Here is a 27,483-nt window from a genome sequence, read left to right as displayed (position 1 = left end):
CAATGCCTGGGGAAAAGAGTAAGGATCTTACTACAAAGGGAGTGTAAATCACACCACCTGCTTTTTACAAATGGAAAACAAACAAAAAAATGGAAGAGGGAAAAAAGACATGGTGAATAAAATATAGCTTATGATCATGTCTGGGAGTAGTGGGGGATACAAGTCAGGCCTGCCACAAAAGAGCATCCCCAGTGAGTAACATTTCCTGGCCCTGCAATTGCTATACTGCAACATTCCCACTGTGTTATAAGATCCAGCTATGGAAAATCAGTAACTATATGAAGACACTACACTGAAGCACTATTTGTATGAACCTGTCCAGAGGGCTGTAGGTTCTGTGGTGGCAAGACCTACGCTCCTAAAACCTGCACATGAAAAATGGCTGCATTATGTGAGACATGATGATACCAAGCAGCAGGAAGCTGTAAGTCTAGAATACACTGACAGAGCTATCATTGACTAAATAGCAGCACAATTTTCTCCATAGTCATTACAAAACATACCTCTTGAAATTTCTCTGCTTCTCTTTCTTTTATTTCCTCGTCCACAGCTCTCCTCCTTGCTCTTTCTTCTTCAATTTTTTTTTGTATTTCTTCTTTAGATAACTCCCCAATTTTTTCAAACTTTTTCTTCAAATTCTTTGCCTGAATCGAACCACTTCTTTTTAATTTTATTAACTCTTCATATTCTCTGCTTAACCCAAAGTTTTCACATTCCTCCTCTTCCTATTAAAGGAAATAACATCGCAAAAATACTTTCAGTTTAACAGGTACTACAGTTTAACAGGTACTACAGTAACCATGTTTGTGTCTTATTTCCTAGTTAAGAAACTGTTGATTATGTAAATTACATTAATTTGAGTATGCATGGCTCTGTAACATCCTGCCTCCTTATTTTCAAGCCAAGTTGGCTTCTAACTCTCACCCGGATCCAGAGTTGTCCGTTCTGTGGACAAAGGAGAGACTTTTATCCAGTGGAAGTTTCCACTGGGAAAAGAGGAGACATGATTCCCTTTACAGTTCTCAGCACCATTTCCCAGGCCGTTCTGGAGAATCCCCTGACCAATCAGAGCAGATTGGTGGCGGACTGTGGGGGGGGGGGGGGGGCATCAGCAAGAGTTGCATCATCCCCATTCTGCCAGCAGTAACATCCTGTGGATGTTCTGCACACAGGAACCTTTAACCGTTGCTTGAATCCAACAGTATTCTTCTGCCAGTAAGAAAAAAAGAATACTGGCAGAAGGAATTTCCCTTAGCTCATCCTCCATGCTCCCCCCAAATCTGCTCCAGAGCTCTGCTCATGTGATGTTGGATTTATGCTCAAGCTTGCAATATTCAGGATGTAGGAACAAACATATAAACTATAAATGCTTTTGCCATCCCATGGTTTATTTCAAGAAACAGACAATTTTGGAAAGAATATCCCAGGAACTAAGTAATGACAGACCTCTCCCATTTCTTGTCTAAGCTGTTCAAATTCTTGCTTTTCCATTTCTAGTTTTTGCCTGCGCTCTTCTTCTGTGCGTCTCTTTTCTTCTTCCTGTTTTTGTCTCAATAGCTCTTCAAAATTAATTTCCAGTTTTCCAGGTGTGAGAAATTCTTGAGATACAGTTTTTGACATCAGTGAAAGCTCATCATCTGGGGCCTGTTAGGAATAAGTTACCATTCAGCACCAGTAGTAGATAGGTGTGATATGTTTATCTTGTCTCTGTGTTGGCCACAAACACTAAGATATCATAAGATCATAGCTTAACAGATTTGGAGTAACTTTTTGTTTGTGTATTCAGTCCCTTCACCCAAGCAGTCAAACAAGAAAGTCAACTAACTATAATTTTGCATTTTGCCTGGATAGACAACAGTTAACAGACTTGGAACAAGCCAGAAAACTAAACTGTGGTTTGAAGTTGGTTTAATACCCTGGTTTGTTCCAAAGCTGTTAAAAACAAACAGTGAAACTATAATTAATTGAAGACTTCCTGGTTTCATTGTCCACATCTCAGTTCATTAGGCAGAAACTCATTTCAACCCAATCATTATTTCATACTTGTAAATAATTTTTATTGAAATTAAGGGAACATGTCCCTCATCTTCACCTTAGTACACACTGAAAAGTTTTGTTTTTTCACTTCAGCAGACCAGACTGCTATACCTAAGTTGCTGCTCGACTGTGAAAATGCAACTTTTAAGACAATCTGGGAGACCCACAGAACAACTTGACAACTGAGATGCAGGGGGCTACATGGGAATTAAGTGAAGATTGCTTCTCTTACTCCTCTCCACCCACCCATTCGGACAAATCCCCATAGATCCCTACTGGATTTATGATACTTCAGTTCACAGAATTACAAATCTAGATCCAAGCCTGTGGGTATATGTTTTGGAGTGCTGTTTTTCTGCATATCTACCAGTTTGTCCTTAACTGTGTATGCAGTACCATGAAGGTGTTTCCCATGTAGAATTTGGTGGAAGTGAGAACATATGTGAAAGATTTATCATGAGAGTAAGGAAGCAACATCCTTTACCATGCTTTTTCTTGCTTCAGCAAAAGCCTTTTTCTCTTCCTCTATACGCCTTCTGGCCTCCTCCTCAGTTCTTCTTTTTTCTTCTTCTTGCCTCTGTCTTTCTAATTCCTCAAAGGTAAGTATAAGTTTTCCAGGATGGAACTCCTTGGCAGAATTTTCATCATCATCATCATTATCATTATCGGCCTTAAGGAAAAACATAAATTTTTAAAGATTTTAAAGGATAACTTATAGATGCAGCTAATTAGGGAGCAATTGAACTTGAAAAATTCCTAAGAAAAAAAATTTCAGAATTTTTTAAAAATGTACATATACAGGTAGATTTATTTACCACTAAATATCATGTAAAGTTACAGAATAAAAAATACAATTCATGTATAATAAAACATGAATGACAAAGTGTTACCATGTCCTATATCAATACAATAGCAGTGCAGTAACCACTACTTCGGAATCTAACATTTCAGATGCCTGGGTATTTATATTAGCTGAAGCTACCAGGAGGGCCAGTTTTACCAAAAAAGAGTGTATGGTGGTGGGGGTAGTGATCCTGGCTTTGCCATATGCAAGCTGAAGAGCTCCTGTTGTTTACAGAGGCTTTTGCAACAGCAGAAGGACCCCAGTGATAGAAAAGGAGACAGAAAAATTTTACTCCCTTCTCTTGCAACCATCACCTCCCACACTGATCCAGAGGATTCCCCAAACCTGAAGAGCATAGCTTTGGAGGATGCAAGAGACTTTGCAGGAACGGAGGAAATCAACAAAATGTCATTATTCAACAAAATAAGATATTCCGCTACCCAAATACGATCTAACATACCTCTGTATGCTTACCATTTTTTGTCTTGCTTCTTCGAAGGCACGCTTTTCCTCTTCGAGACGTAGCCTTGCCTCCTCTTCAGCTTGCCTCCTCTGGTTTTCTTGTCTTTGTCTTTCCAGTTCTTCAAATGTCAACTTCACTTTACCAGGAGAGGAAGAATCTTTTCTTTCACTGCCAAAGCTTTCATCTTCTTCCTACATATAAAATTTATTCCTCAGATGTAACCTTCATGAAATTAATAGCTACAGACTTTAAATCTCAGCTCTTCATGCAGACCTGAACCCAGTTTCTTGGAGGCACATTTCAGTGGCGCCTACTTGCCAGTAAACATGCTTATGATAATCATGCAAGTGTGCGTGTTTTCGATTTTGCTTACCACATCTGGTGAAAAATATTTGACTTCCCTGAGAGCATGCTTTTCCTGCTCATATCTCAATCGTTTTTCTTCTTGAAGCTTTCGCCTTTCTTGTTCTTCTCTTTCTCTCTCTAGGTCCTCAAAACTTATTTTCATCCTCCCAGGTGCTTTATTAGGTTTTACAGGAACTACTGTCACTAGTAATGACTCATCACCTTCCTGTTGTTAAAAACAAATGTTGCCATGAACAGTGCAGCTACTGTGAATGAAATGTCCACTTTCTTGAACAATGGATGGACAAAATCAATGGCCGTAGGGGAACAAAGCCATCTTCCACTTGTGAGATAGCCTCTAGACAGCAAGCAAACATCAGAGAAACATGTTGTTCCAGCCCTGGGTATAGCTGCTGGCAAGAATAAAAATCTTGGTCACATGTTATGTTTGTCTAATTCTTGTGAAGGTTCAACAAGGGGATGGATACAGACATGCTCTTCTATAAACAGAAGGGTGCCTTCCATTTGCAAACAGGGACTCTGATGCAGTGCATACTCCTGAAGGAGGAAGTGGAGAAATTATCTTTGACCACACTTCCTTTTCCCTGTAGCACAATGTGTCCCTAAAAAGTCTCTTAAAGGGGGACTGCAAGGGAGAGGCAGTATCAGTCAAAATGGCATCTTCCCTCACTTTCATCTACCAAAGCATCTCATGAGCAGAACTTTGCAGAGAGAAAAACTGGATCACACCCAATGTATATGAAGCTGTTTGTAATCCTTACAACAACCCTGTAAGGTAGGTCATTGTTCTTAATATATTGCCAATGAAGAGGTTGAGAGACTGCCTTCCATAACCCATTAAGTGCATGGCAGAGGTGAGATTAAAGCCAGAAACGATTTCATTTTTAGAACATGCAAAATCCCAAATCTACAACTAGGTAATACCTTTATTAGGACCAACCAAACAGCTAAAAACAATTGTGCAAATTCTCCAGAATTTTTCAACAAGCCAGGCAGAGGATAGAGGGTGGGACAGAAAAGTGCAAAAATTAGATCAGAATAGAGACTCAATTCCAAAATGATGGAAATAAACTTTTACTCTGTTAGATAGGCACCTGCCAAGCATTTCACAACCCTCATTCACTTATTCATAGACAAGTGTGGTTATCCTGTTGTGAACCACTCTGAGAGCTTCAGCTATGGGCAGTGTAGAAATGTAAGATGACATCATCATCATCATCATCCTCCTCCTCCTCCTCCTCCTCCTCCTCCTCTTTGTTTTTTATGTTTCTCATTTTAAAACACACCTGGTAGTTAGTATTACACCACACCAGTTTACACAAATGTGATTACGGAAAGTATCTGTTTTAAAAAGTCCCTAGCCTATTGAATAACAAAATATTATACGATATATATCCTATTTTGGCATGACAAGAAGTTAAAAATGCTAACTCCAGCAAGAGCCTGGTGTGTGCTCCGAGGCTGTCCCATTCCCTTTGCTTGCACCATTGCTTTAAAGCTGTGACACCCATTCTCCCCACCCCTACCCTGAAATAGGGAATCTTACTGAAACATCTTTAGTGAGTTATCTGGTCCTCTGTAGTTATTGAGTAGAAAAACTATCCCTTTGTAAATGTGTAAAAGGTTTTAAGTTTACTTTGCCTTTGCAAGAGATAAGAGAAATTTATAATTTAAAATATTAAATTGGGTGCCCACTTAATCAAGCTGACCTGCAAAATTGTATTTCAAATGAATAAAGCAGTTACTTTGGAGAAAAGAAAAAAACTTTTCTTCTCAAATTTAGCACCTTCTGGTAAAAACCCAGGCACTGGTATGCTGATTACTCAACACTAAAGTTGACAGGAATCATCTTAATTAGGTTGACATCTCTTCAATAGACGTTTACCTGTACTAATTCAAGTATTAAAAACAAATAATAAAAATTATGTCCAAATGCTATCCCTTTTCCAAACACTTATATCAGCATATTTCATGAAATTTTTGAAAGGTTTACCTCAGGATTCCCTGACCAAATGTGGTGGGCACATTTGGGACTTTGAGAGAATACTGTAGGGACTTTCACAAAATGGTTGCCATAGAAGTGTTTGCCCTTTTATAAAATGGCTTTCATAGTGGACACAGACAGCCATAGAACACTCATTCTTTGTCGTGGCCTCTGTGCATCACACATATGGGTGCTGCGCCAGCACAGTGCCTAGGCTGGAAAGATTGAAAGCTAATGGTTTTTGGCGGGAAAACACTCCGCTCCCCTCCCCCTCCACAGTATATATAGAGCGAAGTGCCCGCCATTTTGTTCAGTCTTTGTGACCGCTGTTCACTGTGCCTCGTGCCTTTTGTCTCTCGCTTTGACCTCAGTATTTGCTATTTTATTCTTATTGTTCTTGCTGCTCTTCATTACTATTACTCCAAGTTATTATTCCCTTGTTATTTCTTCTCCCTTTTTTCTTTGTCTTTACTAAAAAATCAAAAACAAAAATATTATCTTATCCCTCTTTACTATCCTGTTTCTTCTCTTTCTACGATAGCACAGCGGGCGGCTTTCCGCAAATGTGCAGAATGTGGGTCCAAAATGTCCCAGCAGACCCTCATGATTTGTGCCTCCTCTGCCTCGGTGAGGGGCACAGGACAGATAAGTGTCACCATTGCCTTGCTTTTACCAAGCATGCCTGCAAGAATAGGGAGAATCGTTTGTGAATACTCCTATGGGATCTAGCGCTGATGCAGTTGGACCAGCCCGCTGCAAAGCCTGGGCCTGCTCGTGCTCCATCCGCCAAGCGCCTGGCTTCTGCCTCGACTGCATCCGGCCAGCGATCGGCTACTGCTTCAGCCACGCCTGGCCAACGCCCTACGACCACACCACCCATGCCTCAGCCGCACCCATCGGATGATGGAAATTCACCCTCCGGGGCCCAACAATCCCCTTCTCCTCCGCGTAAACAGTGGGAAAAGAGGAAGCATGGAGGGTCGAATCACTCATCTTCCCACAAAAAGGCTAAGAAAGATAAAGCAGCCAAAACAGCTCATAAGCCTAAGAGGCATCAGGATTTGGGTTCATCAGCTCCATCGATCCCGACGGCGGCATCGGTACCAACACCATTGGTACCAATGCTACAGGCGGCAATGCAGGTTACCCCACCGGGATCTCTGGTGCAACCTGCTCCTCAACAGGGCCAGCCCATTGATCGGCCTGAGGAACCTCACCACAAGTCTATCTCAGATGGAGAGATTCAAGACTCCCCTCCCATGGCTCGATCACCGACTCCAATGCCTCCAACTAGAGCTCGGGATCCATCTTTCGCCTCTTCACCACCACCTCGATCCCATATGGACGAAAGACGCGAGGAGGGATGGTTCCGGCCATATGATGATTATCCATCTGGCTGGGGTGATTACCACTCCCTTGGATTTCATACCCATCCAAGAGATCATTCACCACCTTCTGCCCACAAGGATATGCCGTCCACCTCAAGACGTGTGGAACCTGAACGTCCCACCTCACCAGGGAGTTCTTCCTCAGACCTGTACCATCTCCGGCCTGACTCCGACTCTAAGGCAGATTCCACCTCCCCTGATGTGGCGATAACATCCCAGGGCCAGCATCACCAGATGAGCCCCACATCTCTTTCGGAGAGCTCATGTCTAGACTTGCTCAGTCTCTTGAGATCGAGGCGCAACACCAGCCAGATCCGAGCACCGACAAGTTCTATGACATTGTCAGGGGAGAGCAGTCACCCGCAATCGTCCTGCTGCTAATTACAACGCTGCGGCAGGTGATGACTCAACCGTGGGACCTACCCTCGCAGATACAGCCCACCATATGAAGATATGAGTCTATGTATCGCATCCAGGAGGGCGACATACCCTTTTTGCTCCACCACCCCAAGCCAAATTCCGTAGTCGTGGAATCATCTCAAGGCAGAGAATCCAGGGGACATACCACCCCCTGGGATAAAGAACAGTGCAAAATTGATACCTTGGCATGCCGGGTCTACGCGGCCGCTGGACTTGGCCTTCGTATGTCCAATTACAAAGCCACCTTGGTCAGGTATCAGTTTTTTATTATGCAAAGGCTAAACAATGTCATTGCCTCCCTGCCAGAACTACAACAGGATTTGGCTAGGACCTTCATCAAAGAGGGTATGCAGGTGGCCATCCAACAATTGTCCACAGCTCGCCACCACGTGAATACGGATTCGAGAGCTCTAGTCGGGGCCATTTAGCTGCAGAGGCATGCCTGGCCGAGGAATTGTAACTTCCCTGATGAGATGAAAATGTGCATAGAAGAAATGCCCTTTGATGGCTCCGGTCTTTTCCATTCTCGAACGGACCATAAACTCAAAGCCATACATGAATCCCGCATGACGGCAAGAAGGATGGAACTATCAGGACAGCAAAAACGTACGTGGGCTTGGTCACGTCCATCTTATCAGTACCAACCTCCGCAGAGACAATACCAGCAGCGGCAACAACGTAGAAGGCAACAACCCCACCAGCGTTTTCAACAGGGTCGTTGTCGCTTTGAAAATGAAAAGCGTCAACGCTGATGGGACGGGTGAACCTCTCCTTCACCTCAATACCCACCTTTCCCTCTCCCTTTTGGGGAACGACTGCAAGGCTGACTCCCCATCTGGGAGTCCATCACATCTGATCAGTGGGTCTTATCCATCATCCAGCTTGGATACAGAATAGAATGTGAAACTGTCCCGCTGTCGAGCCCGATTCGCTTTACACAGCAATCCCCGGTATTAGTGGACGAAGTACATCAACTGCTTCATAAGGGTACGATTCGATGACTCTCCAACTCCAAGGGGCTTCACGTATTCTGTTCTAGATATTTTACGGTCCCTAAATGGGATGGTGGTCTTCGTCCAATCTTGGACCTCCGAAATATCAACAAATTTATCAAACCAAAGAAATTTTGGATGACTACCCTTCAAAATATCTTGCCACTGCTGAGGAGAGGATTGGTTCGCCTCACTGGATCTGAAAGATGCTTACTTCCACATTTCAATCCAGCCATGTCATAGACGTCTTCTGCGTTTCACCGTCGGGACCGACTTATACGAATTCAATGTCCTCCCATTCAGCTTAGCTACCACTCCAAGGGTCTTCACGAAATGTATGGCCCCAGTGTGTGCACACCTACGGCTCCAGAGCATCTAGGTGTATCCTTACCTGGATGACTGTCTGATAGTCTCGGCTGTCAAGGTGACTTGTGCGTTATTGGACGATTTAGGACTATGCATTAACCGTAAAAAATCGTCCCTTGTTCCTACACAGGTGATAGACTTCATCGGAGCTCATCTCGATTCCACGGTAGCGAAAGCCTTCCTCCCTCCAGCTCATCACGACAGCCTCCACTCCTATATTTCTCGGATCCTACAGGACAAAGTCATTCCAGCGCTCTCAATTCAGAGACTTTTGGGCCATATGGCTGCATCCGTTGCCATTGTCCCACACGCCAGACTGCGGTTACGTCCTCTTCAACTCTGGTTCAACAAAAACTTCTGTCCGCAATGAGATTTCTCCAACAAACCAATCCAAGTACCCCGAGCTGTTCTACAGACATTAACTTGGTGGACTATCCGTACCAATTTATTATTATTTTATTATTATTATTATTATAGCATTTCTATGCCGCCCCTTGCCGAAACCTCGGGGCGGCTTACAACATGATAAAATACATTGAAATACAATAGTACATAATAAATTACCATTAAATATAAAAATACAAAGAATACATTGATTTACAAAAATAAAATTAAAATTATCAGTATAAAATAAAAATATAGGAGGAGAAAGAGAAGGAAGAAGAAGTTGCCCTGGCCAGATCATATGTTTTAACAATTGAAATGATGTTTAAATAAAAAGGTCTTTACCTGGCGCCGAAAAACCAGTAACGACGGTACCAGGCGGACCTCTTTGGGGAGTGAATTCCACAGGTTGGGCGCCACCGCAGAGAAAGCCCTCCTCCGGGTACTTACTCTCCTAATTTAGATGTGAGTACCCCATTCCAGGCCCCCCACCCAATGCTGATTCTGTATACCAATGCCTCACTGATTGGGTATGCCCGGGACTGCAGTCCCAGGACACGTGGAACTACCTCGAACTCAACTACCTCGAACTCTTAGCAATTTTCAAAGCACTTTGATCTTTCGAGGACACTGTCCGTCAAAAGGTTGTCCAGATCACATCCGACAGCATAGTTGCGGTGTTTTATATCAACAAGCAGGGCGGAACAAAATCCATTGCCTTAGCTCGTCTGTCCATGGACATTTGGGAATGGTGCATCCCAAGGGATATAACTCTTTTAGCGGTCCATCTTGCCGGGACCAACAACGAAGAAGTCGACATTCTGAGCAGGCACATGTCGATGACACACGAGTGGGAATTAAACTGCCAGGTCTGCAGCCAGCTCTTCCAACTTTGGAGACATTCGGACATAGACCACAAGAACAGGGTATGCAACAGATTCTGTTCCAGGGAGGGAATAGGACTGGGATTGATGGGAGACGCCCTTATGATCCCTCGGACAAATATCAGAATGTATGTGTTTCTGCCTATTCCGCTACTAACGAAAGTCATCTCGAAGGTCGTACACGATGGTGCCGCGGGAATCCTGATAACACCTTGGTGGCCTCGCCAAGCGTGGTTCTCCACCCTCCTTCGGATTTTGGACAACACCTTTCTTCACCTCCTGGCGAGATCCGATCTCATAACTCAACAAGGCGGTGCTGTCTGTCACCCGGACCTGCCTTTGTTGAACCTCACAGCGTGGCGAGTTCGTTGACTAACAGTTCTGGTTTGGTCCCGAGGTCTACTAGGTCACTCGATACTTCAACTCACGAGCCCATTGACTTCCTTAATTCCTCAGTACCGATAAATATATCATCAGGACCAAGCTGTGTAGACCCAGACGTTCAAAGGATTGTTGAGTCTGCACTAAGACCATCAACACGAAAGTCTTATGCAGCGAAGTGGCGTCGCTTCTTATCTTTTGCGGAATCACGTTCATTTATTCCAGTGACAGCCTCAGTAGAAAATATCCTTCAGTTTCTCTTACAATTACATCGCTTGGAACTTAAACCTTCATCCATTAAGGTTTACACAGCGACGATATCGCATTACCATGGTGCTATACAAGGCTCATCGGTGTTTTCACAGCCGCTTATTAGGAGGTTCCTTAAGGACTGCAGAATCTTCACCCTTCTATTCAACCGGTCATGCCTACATGGAGCCTTTCAGTTGTTCTTCAAGCACTTACAAGACCTCCATTCGAACCCTCAGCGACTGTTGATTTACATCTTGTGTCATGGAAAACAGCTTTTCTTGTTGCAGTTACATCAGCTCGCAGAGCCAGTGAACTTTGTGCTCTTCGAATAGTTATCTTAACTTTCATAAGGAGAAGGTGGTTTTGAGAATGGATTCTACGTTTTTGCCCAAGGTGGCCATGCCATTCCACCTGAATCAAGAGATTGTCTTACCTGCCTTCTTCCCATCACTGTCGAACCCGATTGAAAGATCCTTGCATACTCTAGATGTGCAATGCTGCTTGGCCTTTTACACATCACACACAGAGTCTCTTCGGCGTTCCAACAGACTATTTGTGAAGTATTCTGAACAAGACCAAGGATTACCTGTTTCATCTCAGAAACTATTGAAATGGATAGTTCAAACCATCGTATTGGTGTACCAACTTGCGAAGATTGACTTACCTTTTGTCCCGACGGGTCACTCTACTAGGGCAGTAGCAGCTTCCTCTGCATTTGCTGCGGGTATCCTAATCCAAGAGGTCTGCAAAGCTGCGACTTGGGCTACTCTGTGTACTTTCGCCAAGTACTATCGCCTTGATGTGCGTGCCAGAAGAGACTGTTCCTTCGGGAGGACTGTTCTCTCTGCTGTTCTTCAATGATGACACCGCCCTCCACCAACTTTGGTAAGCTTGCTACTCATCCATATGTGTGATGCACAGAGGCCACAATGAAGAAAAGCAGGTTGCTTACCTGTAACTGATGTTCTTTGAGTGGCCATCTGTGCATTCACGCAAACCACCCGCCGGCCCTGCTCAGTGTCAGTGAGTGGATCTCTTCATCGGTACCATTTTCTTATTCATGGTACCGATGATACTTGCTGTAATGGTTTTCTCTCCCACAAGGGGGCAAACGATTGGTCTTCCGAGACTGAACAAAATGGTGGACACTCTGCTGTGTATATACTACTGAAGGGAAGGGGAGCAGAGTTTTTTCCCGCCAAAAACCGTTAGCTTTCAATCTTTCCAGCCTAGGCACTGCGCAGGCGCAGCACCCATATGTGTGAATGCACAGACGGTCACTCGAAGAACATCAGTTACAGGTAAGCAACCTGCTTTTCCCCATAAAACAAACCAGTAAGACTAAAAGAAAAGTAACTTGCTCAAGAACTTTATTACAGGAAGAGGGTTCCAAATGCCAAAAATCAAACCACTCTTCTGAACCCAAATACATATCATGCCAGAGAGCAGCAGTTTACTTTGCAGCATGCCAAACTCCCAGTTTTTAAAAAAAAGGTGCAGTGCAAAATTAGTCCAATCTTCCTTAATCCATTAATCCAATCTTCCTCATTTCCCAAAAACAATTGTGGCTTTTGGGATCATATGATATTACTACATAAGCGATACCAACGACATAGCAAAACTGCCTACACTGCAGAGTAGAGCCATACAACAATCCTATTCTCCTCAGCCACCATCCAAAGGAACCTACTTCTGTGTAGGAGCTGCCTCCAGCACAGCTGCTAGCACATGACAGTTCCATTACCAGCTGCAGTATCAAAGTCATGAGATTTTAACATTACTAGTTACTTTGTCTTAGCTTAAATGCAGGTGCTTTGGCTTAACAGCATGACAGCTCAGGTTGTTAGTCTATGGATAATAAACCATGTCCAAAATGAGAAGTGATGTGTACTTTATTTCCTTGAAAATACATTATAAGTTAAATACCATTTCAACTTTATTCTTTGCATTTATGCCCCACCATTCTTGCAGATGCTGTTCAAAATTACACAGGAAGTTCATAGGCAGTCTCCCATCTAAGCACTGCCCGTACTGAAACCAGTAAGGTTCTTGGTACGATCCTCCTAAATTTTAGCCATTAAAAAGTAGCAAATAGTTGAATGATCTTAAAATTTAAAAGATCCTGCAAAAGCAATTACTTGTACTTTAAAGATTTCAAGAGACTTCATAAAGAAATTCTTGGAATGCATTCTTAAGATGGCTCTGAAAGCCTGTGTTTTAACTGACTAAGGATGCAAGAAGAAACTTGTGAGCTATCCTGGATTCCTCACAAGAGAAAAATGGCAGGATATAAAGGCAGGATGCTGATGATGAGATGAGGAGGAGGATAAGCAACTTTAGACAATAAAAGTCCTACAGCTCCCGGCAGGTCCCAATCAGCTTCTTTTGTCTGAGCTTACATAGGATTGTCCCTTAAGATGTTTTCATGGTTAGTAAATCATTTGACAAGAAACTCTTTGTTAAAGCTGTTGGAAACTTAATTCTGTTTCTGTAAATAGGTGAATTCCAACTGAAATGCAGAATCTGGAAACCGCTAGCTAAAGGTACCTTAGTGGCTATGTACACCATGACTCTGTGGTCAGAGCTACAAAGCACACTCCCCCCCTGTCTTTGCAGTTACTACAGTTCATTCGAAACTCCCCTTAGCTCTGACATCACAAGAGTGAGTTGGAGCCAGGAAGAGAAGAACTGGGGTTCCACCGGGATTTGAGGAATCCCAGCAGTGCTTGACACTCAGTTGGATGTCTGTGATCCTCCAGGTGTGGAGCCACATAAGATGACCTAAATGGAGTAGCTGCTTTAGAGTCTATCAGACCACATTTACCATAGAACTATGTAAACCAGGTTACTGTAGTCATTCACTGGCAGCAATTCAGTCATTCTATTCACCTAACCCAGTGGCAAAATTCTGAGGAATGTATTGTTCCCATATCAAAAGCAGATGACATTTCAGAATGCTCCTCATATATCCATACAGGTTGAAATAATATATCTGAAATGGATATACACTTATAGCAAGCAGATGAGGAAATAGGAAGCATGGAAAAATAATGTGCAAACATAAAAATCATTAGTGATTACCAAGTGGCAAAGAGTCAATAAAAATCACAAACAAAATGAACCAAAATAATACTAATTCTGAAGTTACATTTAACTCATAGATGGAGCCAAACCACTAATTGATCCAAAAGGACTCTGCTATTGTGCAATGTTTACCAAAATATGTATTGTGTTTTTGAACACAGTTATTATTATAAGAATAATAGTGAATTATATATAGGTGAATGTTGCATTGTAAAGAAGTCTGATTACCTCCGATGCTGATTCAGTTCCCGAATTGTTTAACTGTTCATCAATCTATTAAATAAGAATTTTACACAATAATGTTACTTTGACTCTTTTACCTTTCCATTTCAAAACATAGCATGAAAATATTGTTCAAACTGGTGAGAATTTATAAACAAAAATGTGCTACTAAAAGCTGCAATTATAATACACTTCCACTTTCTGTACAGACCCTTAATCTATACAGCCTCTGGTCAGACATTACCTTCCAAAGACACATCTCAAGTCCACAAGAACAGGCTGGGCATGTGCCAGTTAAGAGAGAATGCCCTGCCTCCAACACTAAGTGGAGCAGCTTGTGCCTTATCAAGCTGATCACAGCCCTCTTTTTGTAGTCCCAGGGAAAGAGCAAAAAAGAGGCTTAACAAGCCCCTGGTAAACTTGAAAGATGGCTGCTGGCTGCATTTGGTGATGGACAAAACAGCCTATAGCACCTTTACTGGAAAATATAGTCTCACTGTCCTGTGATCTGAAAAGTGCTCACAGTCTAGTCCTACGGCTCAAGATTCCCAGTGTTCAGCTAACCACACTACTGCCCAGTTGATTTGTTTTCTTCGCCATATCCCAGGGTGGTTTACTGGGTAGGGATCTGTATCTGGACAGGAATGTCTGACGGAGACCTTAGCCCAACTATTGATTTATTAAAACATTAATGTATCACACTTTATTGCATGTGAACTGCACTTGTAGTTGTTTCATATGTGTTTTGTGACTCAAGTATTCACTGCACACCTAGATGCACTCTCTCTCAACTGGCACATGCCCAGCCTTGCAGCATTTGCCTACTTTCCAGCTGTTCAGGCCCCGTTCCAGAACCTCACATGCACATGCCCTTCACATGTCATGAGACACACCTACAGTGTTCTCAAGCAGGCCACCCAAATACAAAATCTAGAGTGGAAAGCCATCCTCATGTGACCACACTGGAATTTGACAACAGTAGAATTACTTGTCATAACCTGCAAAGCTAAGTGCTCAATTACACAATTGTACTTCCCTTTACATTATGATATTAGTAATACTCAGAAGAAATTGAATTCTGGCAGGCTGAGGTACCTTAGGTCTACTGATCTACTTTAAAACAATGGGGATTTGTTTCATTGCAAAACAAATAAAACATTTAGAAAAGCGCCTTACCAATAAAAAATTATGACCAATGTAAAAGTTACAGCACTCTTCAGAGTTCATCAAGAAAATCTTCCAAAAATCAAAACAAAACAAAACCCATGGCAGTGTTCATCACAGCACCATCAAATTATGCCAGCATAACTGGTGGCAGAAGTTTTCCTTTCCCTCTACTACAACCTCTGTGTACCCTTAAATCTGTTCCAGAAGGTTGGGAGAACTTCCAGAGCAGATGCAGTGGAATATGAGGGAGATGAGATTAAGGAGTAGTCCACTTGTCTGATACTGGATGTAAGTTATTGCATTTAAACCTAATGCCATGTTTCCTCATTCATATAGTACTCTAGCATTGCCACCCACAGGAGTATGACATGATGGCTTTCTAAAGATACATGCCACCTGAACAATCTGCAAGGGATTTTTAATGCCCTCCATGTTGAGACTTTAATAGTTAAACCAGCAGTTAAACGTAAAATTTACTCCTTAAGGGAAAAGAGTTGACACAAGTCCATTATGGTCAAAGTATGGTTATACAAATCAGTCTGTAAGAAGCTTTCGAGTCAACAGGTAACCCACACAGTGATGGTGCTTGACCACTGAACTAAGAGGCCAATATGGCAATCTACCTCAGTGCTGATAAGAATGCCTGTAAGGGACACTGGAACTGTGTAATGTCTAGTCATTAACCATGAGTCACTGGCTCATTTCAAGTAAATACTCACTGGTACAAGACCCAGGCGTTTGTCACCAGTGAGGCCATAATTGCCATAAGATCAATGTTAGGTCAGCATGGTTTTAATAACTTAGCTACACTGCATCCCATGCCAGCAAAGGAAATTTGTATTACTATAAAAATCTCAGGATCAGAACTGTCTTTGAACTGATAGCTTCATTTCAAAATCTAAAAATTGTTTAATAATTCAAACATCCTGTACAGATACTCAAAATGCAAATTATTTAATCCCATACTAAAATATACCTCTTACTCCAAAAGAAAAGCATTTTCCTTTAAAGCAGGCAAAAATGGCCTTTTTCAATCATACGCTATCTATGTTTCTCATGGGCTGCATTTAAATACCAGAAAGTATTTTGCTCTTTCACTATCTGGGATTCGATCATATTATTTGAAAATGCTCACTTTCCTATCTCCAGCTTTGCAATGTGTTGAGATCTGTGCACCTTTGCAATATTGCCCTGAAGAGGTCCATGTATGTTGCTGGCAACACAGTTTGATTCCAGGTTTCTTGAAGGACAGGGTATGTTTACAGTAATAACCAATCATACTCACACATAAATCCTGGCCTTCTGTCAAGAAAATGAAATACTTAAGAGAGAGATCCCAAGGGCAAAATCTCAAAAGGATCATCATATGCTTGGTATCTGTGTGGTCTGCATACACCGCACAAAAACCACTCCCCAGGAAACAGTGTGGCTATTGTGTGTTGACTGAGATAATTTCTGTAGGCATTTTGAATTCATCACTGAATTCATCACTGAAGAAGCTAAGAAAGACTAGAAATTGATCTAGATGTACCCCCAATTCCCAAAGAACGCCGGCCACAGTGTGGGTGGCTTCTAATATTCAACTACAATGCTTACCACACTGACTTGGATCCAAATGCTCCATTGATAGAATTCTAATGGAAGAAGTACAGTGGCATGATTTTTGCCAATTCCCCTTGCCAAATCCAAGCTTCAAGAGCTTGAAAAGTGGATCCAAAGGGCTGTGGGACTTTCCAGAACAGGATGGGAAGTAGCACAGGGAATAGCTGAAGAAGTCTTTCACCCAGTCCCAGCATCAGCCGCCTCTCTTGGGTTTCAGTTCCTTTCACCAACAGAAGGGTTTTTTAAAGGTTTGTGTACAACATGATGTGTCAAATGCTTTGTGTTTATTTTGGAAAGTGGAGGTGAAGATGTATGATCAGTTTTTGTATTTGGAAGGTATTTTGTCAGTTACTATAAGCATACCTCCTGTGCTTTCTTTGCCAGTTCTCTCTGAATTTTCCTTTTCTCTATCATGTCTTGCTCAATTCTTCGCTGGCGTTCCTCATCCATTTTCTTTCTTTCTTCTTCTTGTCTCTGCTTTTCCATTTCAGCAAACCTTCCTTTGACAGTTCCTATAAGCAGCAGAAGGCAAAAGTAAATGTCTCTGATATTCTTTTGTTGGCAGAAAACTAACATCCTATAAATAATTTACTCATTTTCTGTAACACCCAAGTGGCTCCTGAAGCTTTGAACACCAATCAAGATTTTTAAAAATCACACTACACATAATAAAAATCAGTTCTAAATCCATAAAACTCAGAAATACAACTTAAAAAGAAACTCCAAAAAGGTATTCTACTATAAACTAGAATAAAAAGGATAATCCATCATGACATGGATGTTAATCCTTACCTGTCAGTTTTGGAACATAAGCTTTCTCTACTTGAGAAACCTTTTGTTCTTCATCATCTGAAGCAAGCAGGTCTTTCATCTGAATAACAGATCACAGATATTAAGGCTCATAGTCTTTAAAAACATGAAATAAAAATTCTAGAGCACTTATGAAGTTTATATGCCAATAAGTATAAAAAGTAACAGAAACAAGTATTTGCAAAGGAAATGACCTCCTGCTTTCGCCTGTTCCATTCTCTCTCTCTAACATATTGTTCTTTTCTTCTTTGCTTTTCATCTCTAGATCGTCTTTGATTTCTTTCTTCCCTTGCTTTTTGCATGGCTTCAAATTTATCCTTTACATCACCCTTTCGAAGTCTGGGAACATAGGACTTTAGGACAGGTTTAGACGAAGAAAGCAGAATCTTTGTGAAGATGTAGAGAAGGCAAAGACAAGGAAAAGAGGTAGAAGCAAATGAAGAGAAACTGTACAGTATATTAGACAGATTGTGAGATTAATAAAAACAGTGAAAATAGATAGATCATTTTTCACATCCCAAACTACATTATGATATCTAAATTTGCAATGTTTAAGTCAAGAGAAAGCATCTTAACGTTGCTTGTGATTATGACGTCTAGACCCTGATCAGGCTCCTGTACCTTTAACCCTCTGCATGGATCAGGTCAAACTTGTTCCAGCAGTGGTAGAGCGGTAGGATGGGGAACTTATTTTTTGTTTTGTGACTGTTTACTGCCATTCCATGCTCCAGGTATTCCTCAACTATGATAAGGTGTGAATTCCTATGATGGTGTTTAATTAGGGTTAATTAAAGCATTAATTTAATGCTTTTATTCTTTTAGTTTTTAAGGTCAATTCTAATCCTATTGAAATGGCTGGGAAAACTGAACTAGCCTGCACTTAGAGAGCAATATAACCCCTGCAAAATGCAGTTTAATATTTGAGGTACTCTTCATGTCTGCAGATGTGTATTCAAGAACTTGTGAAAAGCATATTTTTCTCTTTCATACTGGATTACTACTTTTTCTTAATATCACTGCTTGGTATTAGGAGTCAATTGTATATGACAAGTGTACAAAACCTTTACAAACCTGATTTTTAAAAAACATTTTATCCCCACTTATACCCTTCTTTGAGACTTAGCAACTTCGTTGGAGGGGAGGGCTTCCCCTTCACTCTATTTAATGAGCAAATATTTATTCTTCTTTGGAGACATTTTGTTCCTAATTGTGAGATTCTCCTCCAAAATGATTTGTGCCATAGGAAAACGTTATAAATGATTAATAATTATTGCCATTCAATAAAAGATGCATAATAAGTTCTAGATGCTATCTAATCCCACAAAATATGGCTTGTGTTGTAGTTTCAAAATAGGGGTGTGCGTGTGGGGAACATTTACAGGGCTCTGGGTAGACTTTTTTACCAGTATTAGCTAGTAAAACTGGCTAGCAAAATGGGCTAGCAAAACTGGATTCTGGTTTCCACACTGGAGATAATGAACAAACCAGACATGTCCACAGCACAACTTGACTGCAAGTTTATGGGACAACAGCATGTGATACCTGAAGGAAGAACAGTTGTTCCCTTTTTCAGTGCATAAAGACACAGCAATCTCATACAACAACCTGAGAGAATTCTCTGTTATGATAAGACTAGGGGATACAGCAGCTTGTCTGGGATGCCCAGAGAAGCAGTTTCAGAAGTAGAAGGGCCTGCCATTGCTGACATTTAAAAAATGGGCCAGGTTTGGAATGCCACCTCTGTTTTAGAAGGGTCCCACCCTCTTCTGGCATATGGCCCCTGGAAAGTTTTCCAAAAGGTAATCTAGTCATTGCTTCAAAATAATCTTTCCCCAACATGACTGTTATAGGTATTTACACCATGAGATATTGTCAACCCCTAATGAATTCTGTATTACTATGTTTTCATCAATGAAACAAAATGGTTCTTGAAGGAGTATTTTTTTAACTTGCCAATAGTAAAATGTTTAATCCCAACTCTTAGGTGTTCTACATCTATGGCTTTCCTGCAGTGTAACTGGCTCCAAAATCAGAGTGATACATCAATTTCTTCTATTGATGGAAGCTTAAAAGTTACACAGAAGCAGGGGTTGTGAGAAATGTAGAATTTCCTTTCACAAAATTCTAGAGATTTGGCAAGAAAAAATGCTGCTGAGCAGGATGTTCCTTTGTCCAGGTACAGGAGCCCTCTCAGGAAAAGGACAGGGCAACCTTTGCTATGTTACTATGGACTCTAACCTTGAACCTTTCATTAATCTAGACTATCTAGACTATTAATTGGTAGTTCTTTAAAAAATAAACAAGCAAAAGAGCAAACTGTTAGCAAGTATGTTTGTCTGTACACTGTTAGGTTCAGCTATAAGCAGCCCCCTACTACTAAAATCATAAGAAGTTATTATTTTGTATTTATTCTGTTTTGCTAAAATGAACAATACTGTAAAGTTTTAGGCTAGGTTCACTACCTCTTTCTCAGGTCCTCTTGGGCTAGAAGTTAGATCTACATCTTAGTTAAACAATATGTTTCAAGAACAGGAACTCTGATGTTGACAAAGAATACCTCCATACAAGATGGTTTTGCCATGCACCTAATAGTAGAAAAAGGCAATCTGTACATGCTTTCCCTTGAACCTCTAAGCTCATACAGTTCTTCGAAATGGACAAAAATAGACTTGTAATCAGACCATAAGCTTGTGCTTCCTTCTCTGGCAACTGTCCTGCCTCACTTTGTATTTTGAGAACCACAAATCTTACTTATTTCAGGTTCATACAGCAAAGACAAAATTTATGATCAATATAAACTTCATACATACCTCAGTCTTCTGTGCAATGTCATTCATGGCTCCTTTCTGTAATCCAGCAAAAGACGTGTGCAAAAATGTATGTTTTCAGGTTTTGACCTTTATAAGGAAAAATGCAATTGTTTGAATAATATATTACAGGGAAGCTTTGAAAAGTAATCTAGGGAACAGAATACATAGTTGCATGCCCACATGCCAAAGAGTGGAGCTTTATCCTTCCCATGTTAATTTTGCTCAGGTTGTTGGTCATATGTCCAGTGAATTACAAGCAAGTACATACTGAAACTGGAGGAAGACAATCCTTTCTATACTTCCTTATGCTCATATTCAGCTTCCATCACTTGGGGTGCAATCCCATCATATTTAGACCATAAAAAGTTCAATGACTCCCATGGCTGGCTGGGACATGCTGGGAGTTGTCGGATTTTATTCTGCTGAAACTCGTGTAGAATTACAACTTTAATCTGTAATATCTAATGAAAATACAGGGTATCCAAGCCAGCATCTAATACACAATGGACAACTGAATTAAAACATGAAAATATAGGGTTTCCCAAATCTAAATCTATCCAAAGCATAAGAAAGATGACACTTTGTGATGTGTGTCCATATGAACAGCTAAGTATGACATTTGAAACAAATCTATCAGCTGTTTATCAACAATTTATTTCAGCAGTTAATCAGTTACAAAAAGATTAAAGGACTCTACTCTTTCTGGTGCCAGGTAAAGACCTTTTTATTTAGCCATCATTTTAATAATTAATATTTTACACAGTCGCATTTTCTTTCTCTTCTTTCTTTTTCTTTCTTTCCTCTCTTTCTTTAGTTTTGAACTGTTGTTATCAAAAGTTTTGATTGTGTCTTATACAGTATTACTATTTTAACCTTTTGTAAGCCATCCTAGGGCTTGTTACAAAGGATGGGAGAAAAATGTTTTAAATAACATAAATAAATAATATTAAAACCAAAGACCTAAGGCACCTAATATACCAGCCTTCCTCAACCTGATGTCCTCCAGATGTTTTGGAGTTCAACTCCCATCAGTCCCAGGCAGCATGACCAATGGTCAGAAATGCCATCAGAAACTAACAAATGTATTGTAGCATCAAGTTTCATAGGCCAAAGCTTTTAAATGGACTTCTTTTCTTTAGCTTTTGAACTTCTTCAATTTAAGTTTCTAATTCAATCTGCAGTGCAGCAACACAGTCTACAAGAAGGTTCTGAGAACACCTCAGCCTGCTTAGTGCCCCTGTACCACTATTTGGGAACATACTTTATAGGGGAAATATACAAATTACATATTGAGAATATTTTAAATGAAACATTTTTAGTAGCCCAAATAAGATGGATTTCACATACACCTAAAAATGTGAAACATTAATGAAATCAACACACATCTGCAAAATTTACCATGCAGGGACACTAATCAGAGACATAAGATTGCAGCATATCTCTTTCCACCCTGTAATATGCAAAACCAAACTGATTCTGTCCTTATTTTGCGCCAGAAGTCAAGCATTTAAGCCCAACAGGGCTAATCAGAACTGTTAGTGCAAGAACATATCCTCCCACCTTAGTTAGGGAAGCAAGAGGCAGACACAGCAGAGCCTCAAGGAAGAGACACTCACAGTTCGATTATGAACAAGTCATGCCTAACCTTGTATTTCTACCACCTCTGATATGGGAAGAATAATGATATCACCTTATGTTGGAAATTATCTACAAAAGCTTCAAAGCAGCTTAATGTTAAAAAGCTATAAACTAATGATACACAAACTTCCTCTGTTTGTACTTGTGAATATTTATTAGTCTATTTATTAACAGAAAACAGAGAATAGGAAGATGAATGGTAGGTGAGTGAGGAATAGACATATAGCCCATTCTGAAGTGGGGCTGTAGTCTCCTTGAAGCAGCAAGTTCGGTATCTAAAGGATAATCCTGGATCCAACCCTAATTCTGAATAGATGTAAGAGTGCTTTGTACCAGCTTAATCTTGCACAAGCTTTTTAAAAGCAAATTTGGCTTCATTAGTTCATGCTCCACAGGCTCAAACTCAGCTAGGAAAAACCTGGATGCAATTATTACCTTTTAAGACTGAATTTATGGTTGCTAGATGGTTGTTAGCGTTCTTAATACCAAAACATACTGCTACTGCTTCTCATATCTGGCAACATCAGCGAATTCTTGCGCAATTTGGAGGTTTGGTTAGGAAAACTGCTTATTGTCTGCTGACCCATCAGAAACTGCCAAATGGAATTGGATGGTCCTAAGATCTTTTTCCCAAATGAACTCAGCAGCTTGTTATTCACATATTAGAGAACATGCATATTGTTTTATTATGTTTATCTATTTATTTAATACATTTTATACCACCCAACAGCCCAAAGGCTCTCTTTGGGTTTTAACTCACTTGAGCATATATAATGGAAAGAAAATGTTGTCAATTTTATACACAATCAGCAGTTCCTCCTCAACTTCACAGCATTCAGCAAAAAAGTTATTCCTCCATGCTTCCTTCTATAAGGAATCTACAATCACCTCAATGAGGCTCTAGTAAACACTGTATCTACAGCATAAACAGGTTCTCAATTATTTGTTTACATTCTCCTGCAGCCACCTGGGGTCCAAACAAGATGTTACTTGGAATTATATAGTTATAAATCCAATTCAATACCTTGTAAGTGGAGAAGTGGCAGGAAAGAAGCATGATTATTTTTTTTCCTGCCTTTCTCATCTTTCAGCTCCAAATTATCCATCCTCACCCCTTCCCATTTGCCAGCCTTTCCTACTCCCCAGGATTTCTGCCCTCTCTTCTGCATATACTGCCAGCTCATCCCTAGGTATTCTACAGGACAATGACAGCTTTGCTCTTACTTTTTCAGCCTTGTGGCCCTAACCCTAACCCTAACCCTCATCCAGACCAACAAATTGAAGCTCAATCCAGATAAGACAAAAGTGTTGCTGGAGGGTGGGCCAACTGTTCAGGTGAGTGATATACACCCTGTTTTGGATGCAGTTGCACTCCCTCTAAGGAACAGGGTACACAGCTTGGAAATACTTCCTTGGCCCAAAGCTATCCTTGGAATCTCAGGTGGCATTTACGGCAAGGAGCATTTTCCTTCAGCTAAAGCTGCATCCTTCCCTGGACAGGCAAGCCCTAGCAACAGCAACTCATGCACTGGTAACCTCGTACTTAAACTATTGTAACACACTTTATGTGGGGTTGCCCTTGAAGATGATCTGGACATTGCAATTAGTTCAAATAGTTCAAAATAGAGCTGCCAGATTGCTGACTGGGACTGCTAGATGAGAACATTTTACACCAGTCCTATATCAGCTACACTGGCTACCAATTGAAATTTGGGCCCTATGTAAAGTGCTGACAATGACATATAAAACCCTAAATGATTTATGGCCTGGTTATCTAAGGGAATGTCTCCTTCCATATGATCATGCCCAGACCTTAAGATCATCTGTGGAGAGCCTTCTCTGAGAGCTCTCCTTGAAAGAGGTGAGGAAGGCTGTTACGAGAAGGGCCTTTTCTGCTATAGCACCCTGATTATGGAACTCACTCCCCAGAGAGGTACGCCTGGCACTGGTGCTTTATTCATTCTGCCACTAGGACAAAACCTTTTTATTTATCCTGTGTTTTTAATTGTTGAATGGTATTTTAATTATTTTAGCAAGTACTGGCACTAAGCTGTTTTTAACTGTTTTACTGTTTGAATTAATTGGTTTTTTTAAAAATTGTAAATTGTCATGAGATTTTTAATGAATGACTGTATAGAAAAACTTCAAATAAATAAATAGGTAAATAAATCTATTGCAACAGTGTAATGGCAGCAGGGGTGGCTCTTCAGAGAAAGGAACAACAGGCAAAAGGAATGTGCCAATATTCTTGTTTCAACTCAAGAGCACGTGCTTTGGGCAGTACTAATGCCTAAAGATCTGCATGTGAAGATATAACAAGATTTGAATTACAAGTTTATAAAAAGGCAGGAAAATTTCCCTAACTGGAAGTTCTTCCCGTTTTTCCTGATGCCTTCCCTCCATTTTAAAAACTTACACTTTATTCTTAACATGGATTGAAGATCTGTTGAGTTAATTCTTTCACTGTTGGGTAAATCTCTACCAGCAGTCTTCAGGTTATCCATATATTGACATGTCTGCCTTTTGTCAAATTCTCTATTCACTTGTCTAATCAAAATGCTTTAACTGAGCCATCCTAAACATGCCTACTCTGTAGTAAATCCCACTGTGTTCATCAGGACCCACTTCCAAGCAAGGTAGTATAGGACTTCTGCTGAATGTTTTGTTGGTTGAGATGTCACAAGAAAGCTTTTGTTTCACAGTGAAAGTTCAAGGAAGACTTTATTTATTCCTTTCTATCAAAATCTACATATTCACTGCCACTTAGGTTTGACATGGCCAGAAAAGTGCTGTATTTGAAAACTTAAGACCATATTGCATGACTTGTATACATTTCATTTAGCACTGAAATTTAGGGCACTATCACATGCATGTTTAGACAGGAAAAATGCCTTTTTTCTGTGTAAACATGCACAGGATCACAGCTTCAGAGAACTTTTTATAATGATCCTGTCCTGAATGATATTCATAACACTATCACTTTGTCCCCTTTCCTCCAAAATTCTAAAAGATACACTAGTAAAAGTCCCAAAATGTGCTATTATCCATGCACTTATAACCAAATGTGTCAATAAAAATAGATTTTTAAAAAGTAGACTAACTGATTCAGATTTAAAAATAAAGCACAATATATTCAAATATTTTGGTGATGTATATGCTCTGGATCCTTCAATACTAACTTTGAGGTATTAACATACTACAAAATATGTATTATTTATTACTAGTCTTATATCTAAACTGCAGTAGTTCATACATAGGTCTTAAATAAGACTATACAATTTTGCCTGAATCCAGTATAATAGGTGCATGTTAAGAAATTCCATTCATTTAAATACATTTCATTCACTTTTTGCCCCAGGGTTTCCACATGAATGAGGGAAGGGTGCTGCAACAGGCCCACTGTATCCCAGAAAATAAATGGCGAGGTTCCAAAGACGCCTAGTTGAAGTATGCAAGAGTGCTTCAAGTTCATGCCTGAACCAGTCAACTTCTATTTAATAATTTGTGCCTCAACTACTGGAGGTGGTCAGATGGTTCACCAATTTTGCATTTGCTATCTAAGTCAAATTCCACTTCCAATATCATTAAAAAGTTCCATAGACTGTGCCTGAGAAGAACGGTAATTATTCCTCTTAAACAACACCATAGCCATCACTGATGGGTGGGTAGTATCTTGAAAGCATCTGAAAAAAGATCCTACAAAGCAAGTGATTTTATAGAAAAGGCTAGAAAAGCACCGAGGAGCCAGTTCATCAACAGATGTGTAATCCTCTACAGTTCAGGAGTAGCTAGTGTACCGTCGGCCATCCACCCAGCCCGCACTATCATGGTGTGGTGGCTCTTTTAGGGAACAAGGATGTGATTGTGTGAAGAAATATCCTCTACAGCCACCTTCCCCAATCTGGTGTCCCCCAGCTGCTTTGAGCTGCATCACCAATCTTCCCAGTTAGCCATGCTGCTTGGGGCTGGTAGGAGTTGTAATCCAAACATCTGGAGGGTATCAGACTGGAGAAGGCTACTCTAGTGAACCAGATATTTTCCTCAGGCCATCAGTAGAGCCAATCTATTTTGCAGCTAAAAAAGACATTCCAGGACATATTCTTAGAGTAGTTCCCACTATTCACAAATGGCAAAGAGGAAGCAACTTGTTATTGCTAGGGAGATGCTGAATAAGCAGTAGTCTTGTTTGTCCATTGCAAGGGATGAAGCCTATTTCCAGAAGCAGGCAGAATTGCCTCAAAGTCATCTATTTTCCTATTGGCTGACCTGTAAGCAATTCCTTGGACAGTTGTTTAGAGCTTGCTGACTTGCTTTAGGCAACTTCCATGTGGCCTTTCAATAAACTTTTCAAAGACTGCATAAAGCTAAAGTATATAATAATCCTTACACTTGGCACTGAAAGGGGAAAAACATGTGTTACATTTCATGTGCCTGTGTATACATATACTCCAAACTCCTTAGCAGCATGTTCTGGGGAATAGCTGCCAATTTCCATTTCACTACAAATGCAGAGCATACTGAACAGGAAAAGGAGCACATTGTTCCAAGACTTCTTCCCTGATCTCCTTAGCTAAAGGTGCAATTCTATTTGTGTTTAAACAGAAGAGGGGCCTGCAACTCCCACCAAGCCACAGCCACATGCTAGGAGCTGTAGGCCTTTTTCTGTCTAAGCATCAGTAGGAGTGCACCTTAACAGATTCAATTTTCTAGATCCATTTAAAGACACAGTCACACATACACCTCACCAAATTATACTCTTGTTTTTACCAGCATCTACACACAGAGATGTTGCACATGGTTATGATTAAAGAAACAGAGGCTGATCAAAATACAAAATGTCCTTCAACTACAACCATAACACGGAACAGTAAAATCAGCTTGTTTGCTAATAAAGAAACAGAAAAACAAATGTGCTAAAAACATGTTTTATTTCAGTGGAAATTCACTAACAGTGAACACACATTTATTACCACTGGATTCAGAGGATGTCCTAAAAGGTAAGCAGTTAGAAACCATGTTACCAAGATGGTAAAGAACAATGTAATTTCCAAATTGTTATTTTTAGAGAACAAGATTCTAGTTGTCGGTCACTTTGTAACATGCTTGGAAACATCACTTTGTAGCCTGCCTTGAATAGCCCTATAGTATTAATTTCTAAGACAAGATCCAAAGAACTGTTTGTGTGAAAGAGCCTTCCTTTAGCCAATAGAATGTCCATTTGCTTTAAACAATTGATCTCTGTATCATAGTCAAAATCTGATTTTGTAACTTTCTTCAGCTCCAGAAGCAATTTACCTTGTGACAAGGCAGCACTGCTGTTCAATATGAAATAAATCAATACAATCCTAGTTATATCAACTCCAAAATAAATTTTGTTGAGTTCAATAGT

At 40.5% G+C, this 27,483-nt stretch overlaps 1 protein-coding gene across 14 annotated transcripts in view; it reads right to left on the bottom strand.

Moving 5' to 3' along the window:
- The window catches only part of NEXN (nexilin F-actin binding protein), a 41,483-nt gene that overhangs the window by 7,251 nt on the left and 6,749 nt on the right, over positions 1-27,483 (bottom strand). For 6 of the 14 annotated variants that reach the window (XR_006414943.1, XM_044432406.1, XM_044432405.1 and 3 more), the window contains exons 2-11: positions 20,457-20,543; positions 17,841-18,032; positions 17,629-17,707; positions 17,200-17,348; positions 14,074-14,118; positions 3,718-3,915; positions 3,356-3,535; positions 2,522-2,707; positions 1,447-1,644; positions 504-725 (exon numbers count right to left, since the gene is read on the bottom strand). Coding sequence is in view for 13 of the 14 variants with exons in the window: in XM_044432406.1 (XP_044288341.1) it covers positions 504-725; positions 1,447-1,644; positions 2,522-2,707; positions 3,356-3,535; positions 3,718-3,915; positions 14,074-14,118; positions 17,200-17,348; positions 17,629-17,707; positions 17,841-18,032; positions 20,457-20,483 (1,476 nt within the window). In the remaining variant the exon portion in view is untranslated. The remainder of the gene's footprint in view (positions 1-503; positions 726-1,446; positions 1,645-2,521; positions 2,708-3,355; positions 3,536-3,717; positions 3,916-14,073; positions 14,119-17,199; positions 17,349-17,628; positions 17,708-17,840; positions 18,033-20,456; positions 20,544-27,483) is intronic. The other 8 variants (XM_044432412.1, XM_044432418.1, XM_044432411.1 and 5 more) reach the window with 4 other exon arrangements.

The sequence above is a fragment of the Varanus komodoensis genome, unplaced genomic scaffold, assembly GCF_004798865.1.
Source record: "Varanus komodoensis strain SLA01 unplaced genomic scaffold, ASM479886v1 scaffold24, whole genome shotgun sequence".
NCBI classification, from domain to species: Eukaryota; Metazoa; Chordata; class Lepidosauria; order Squamata; family Varanidae; genus Varanus; species Varanus komodoensis.
This window is presented reverse-complemented; position numbering and strand designations above follow the sequence as displayed.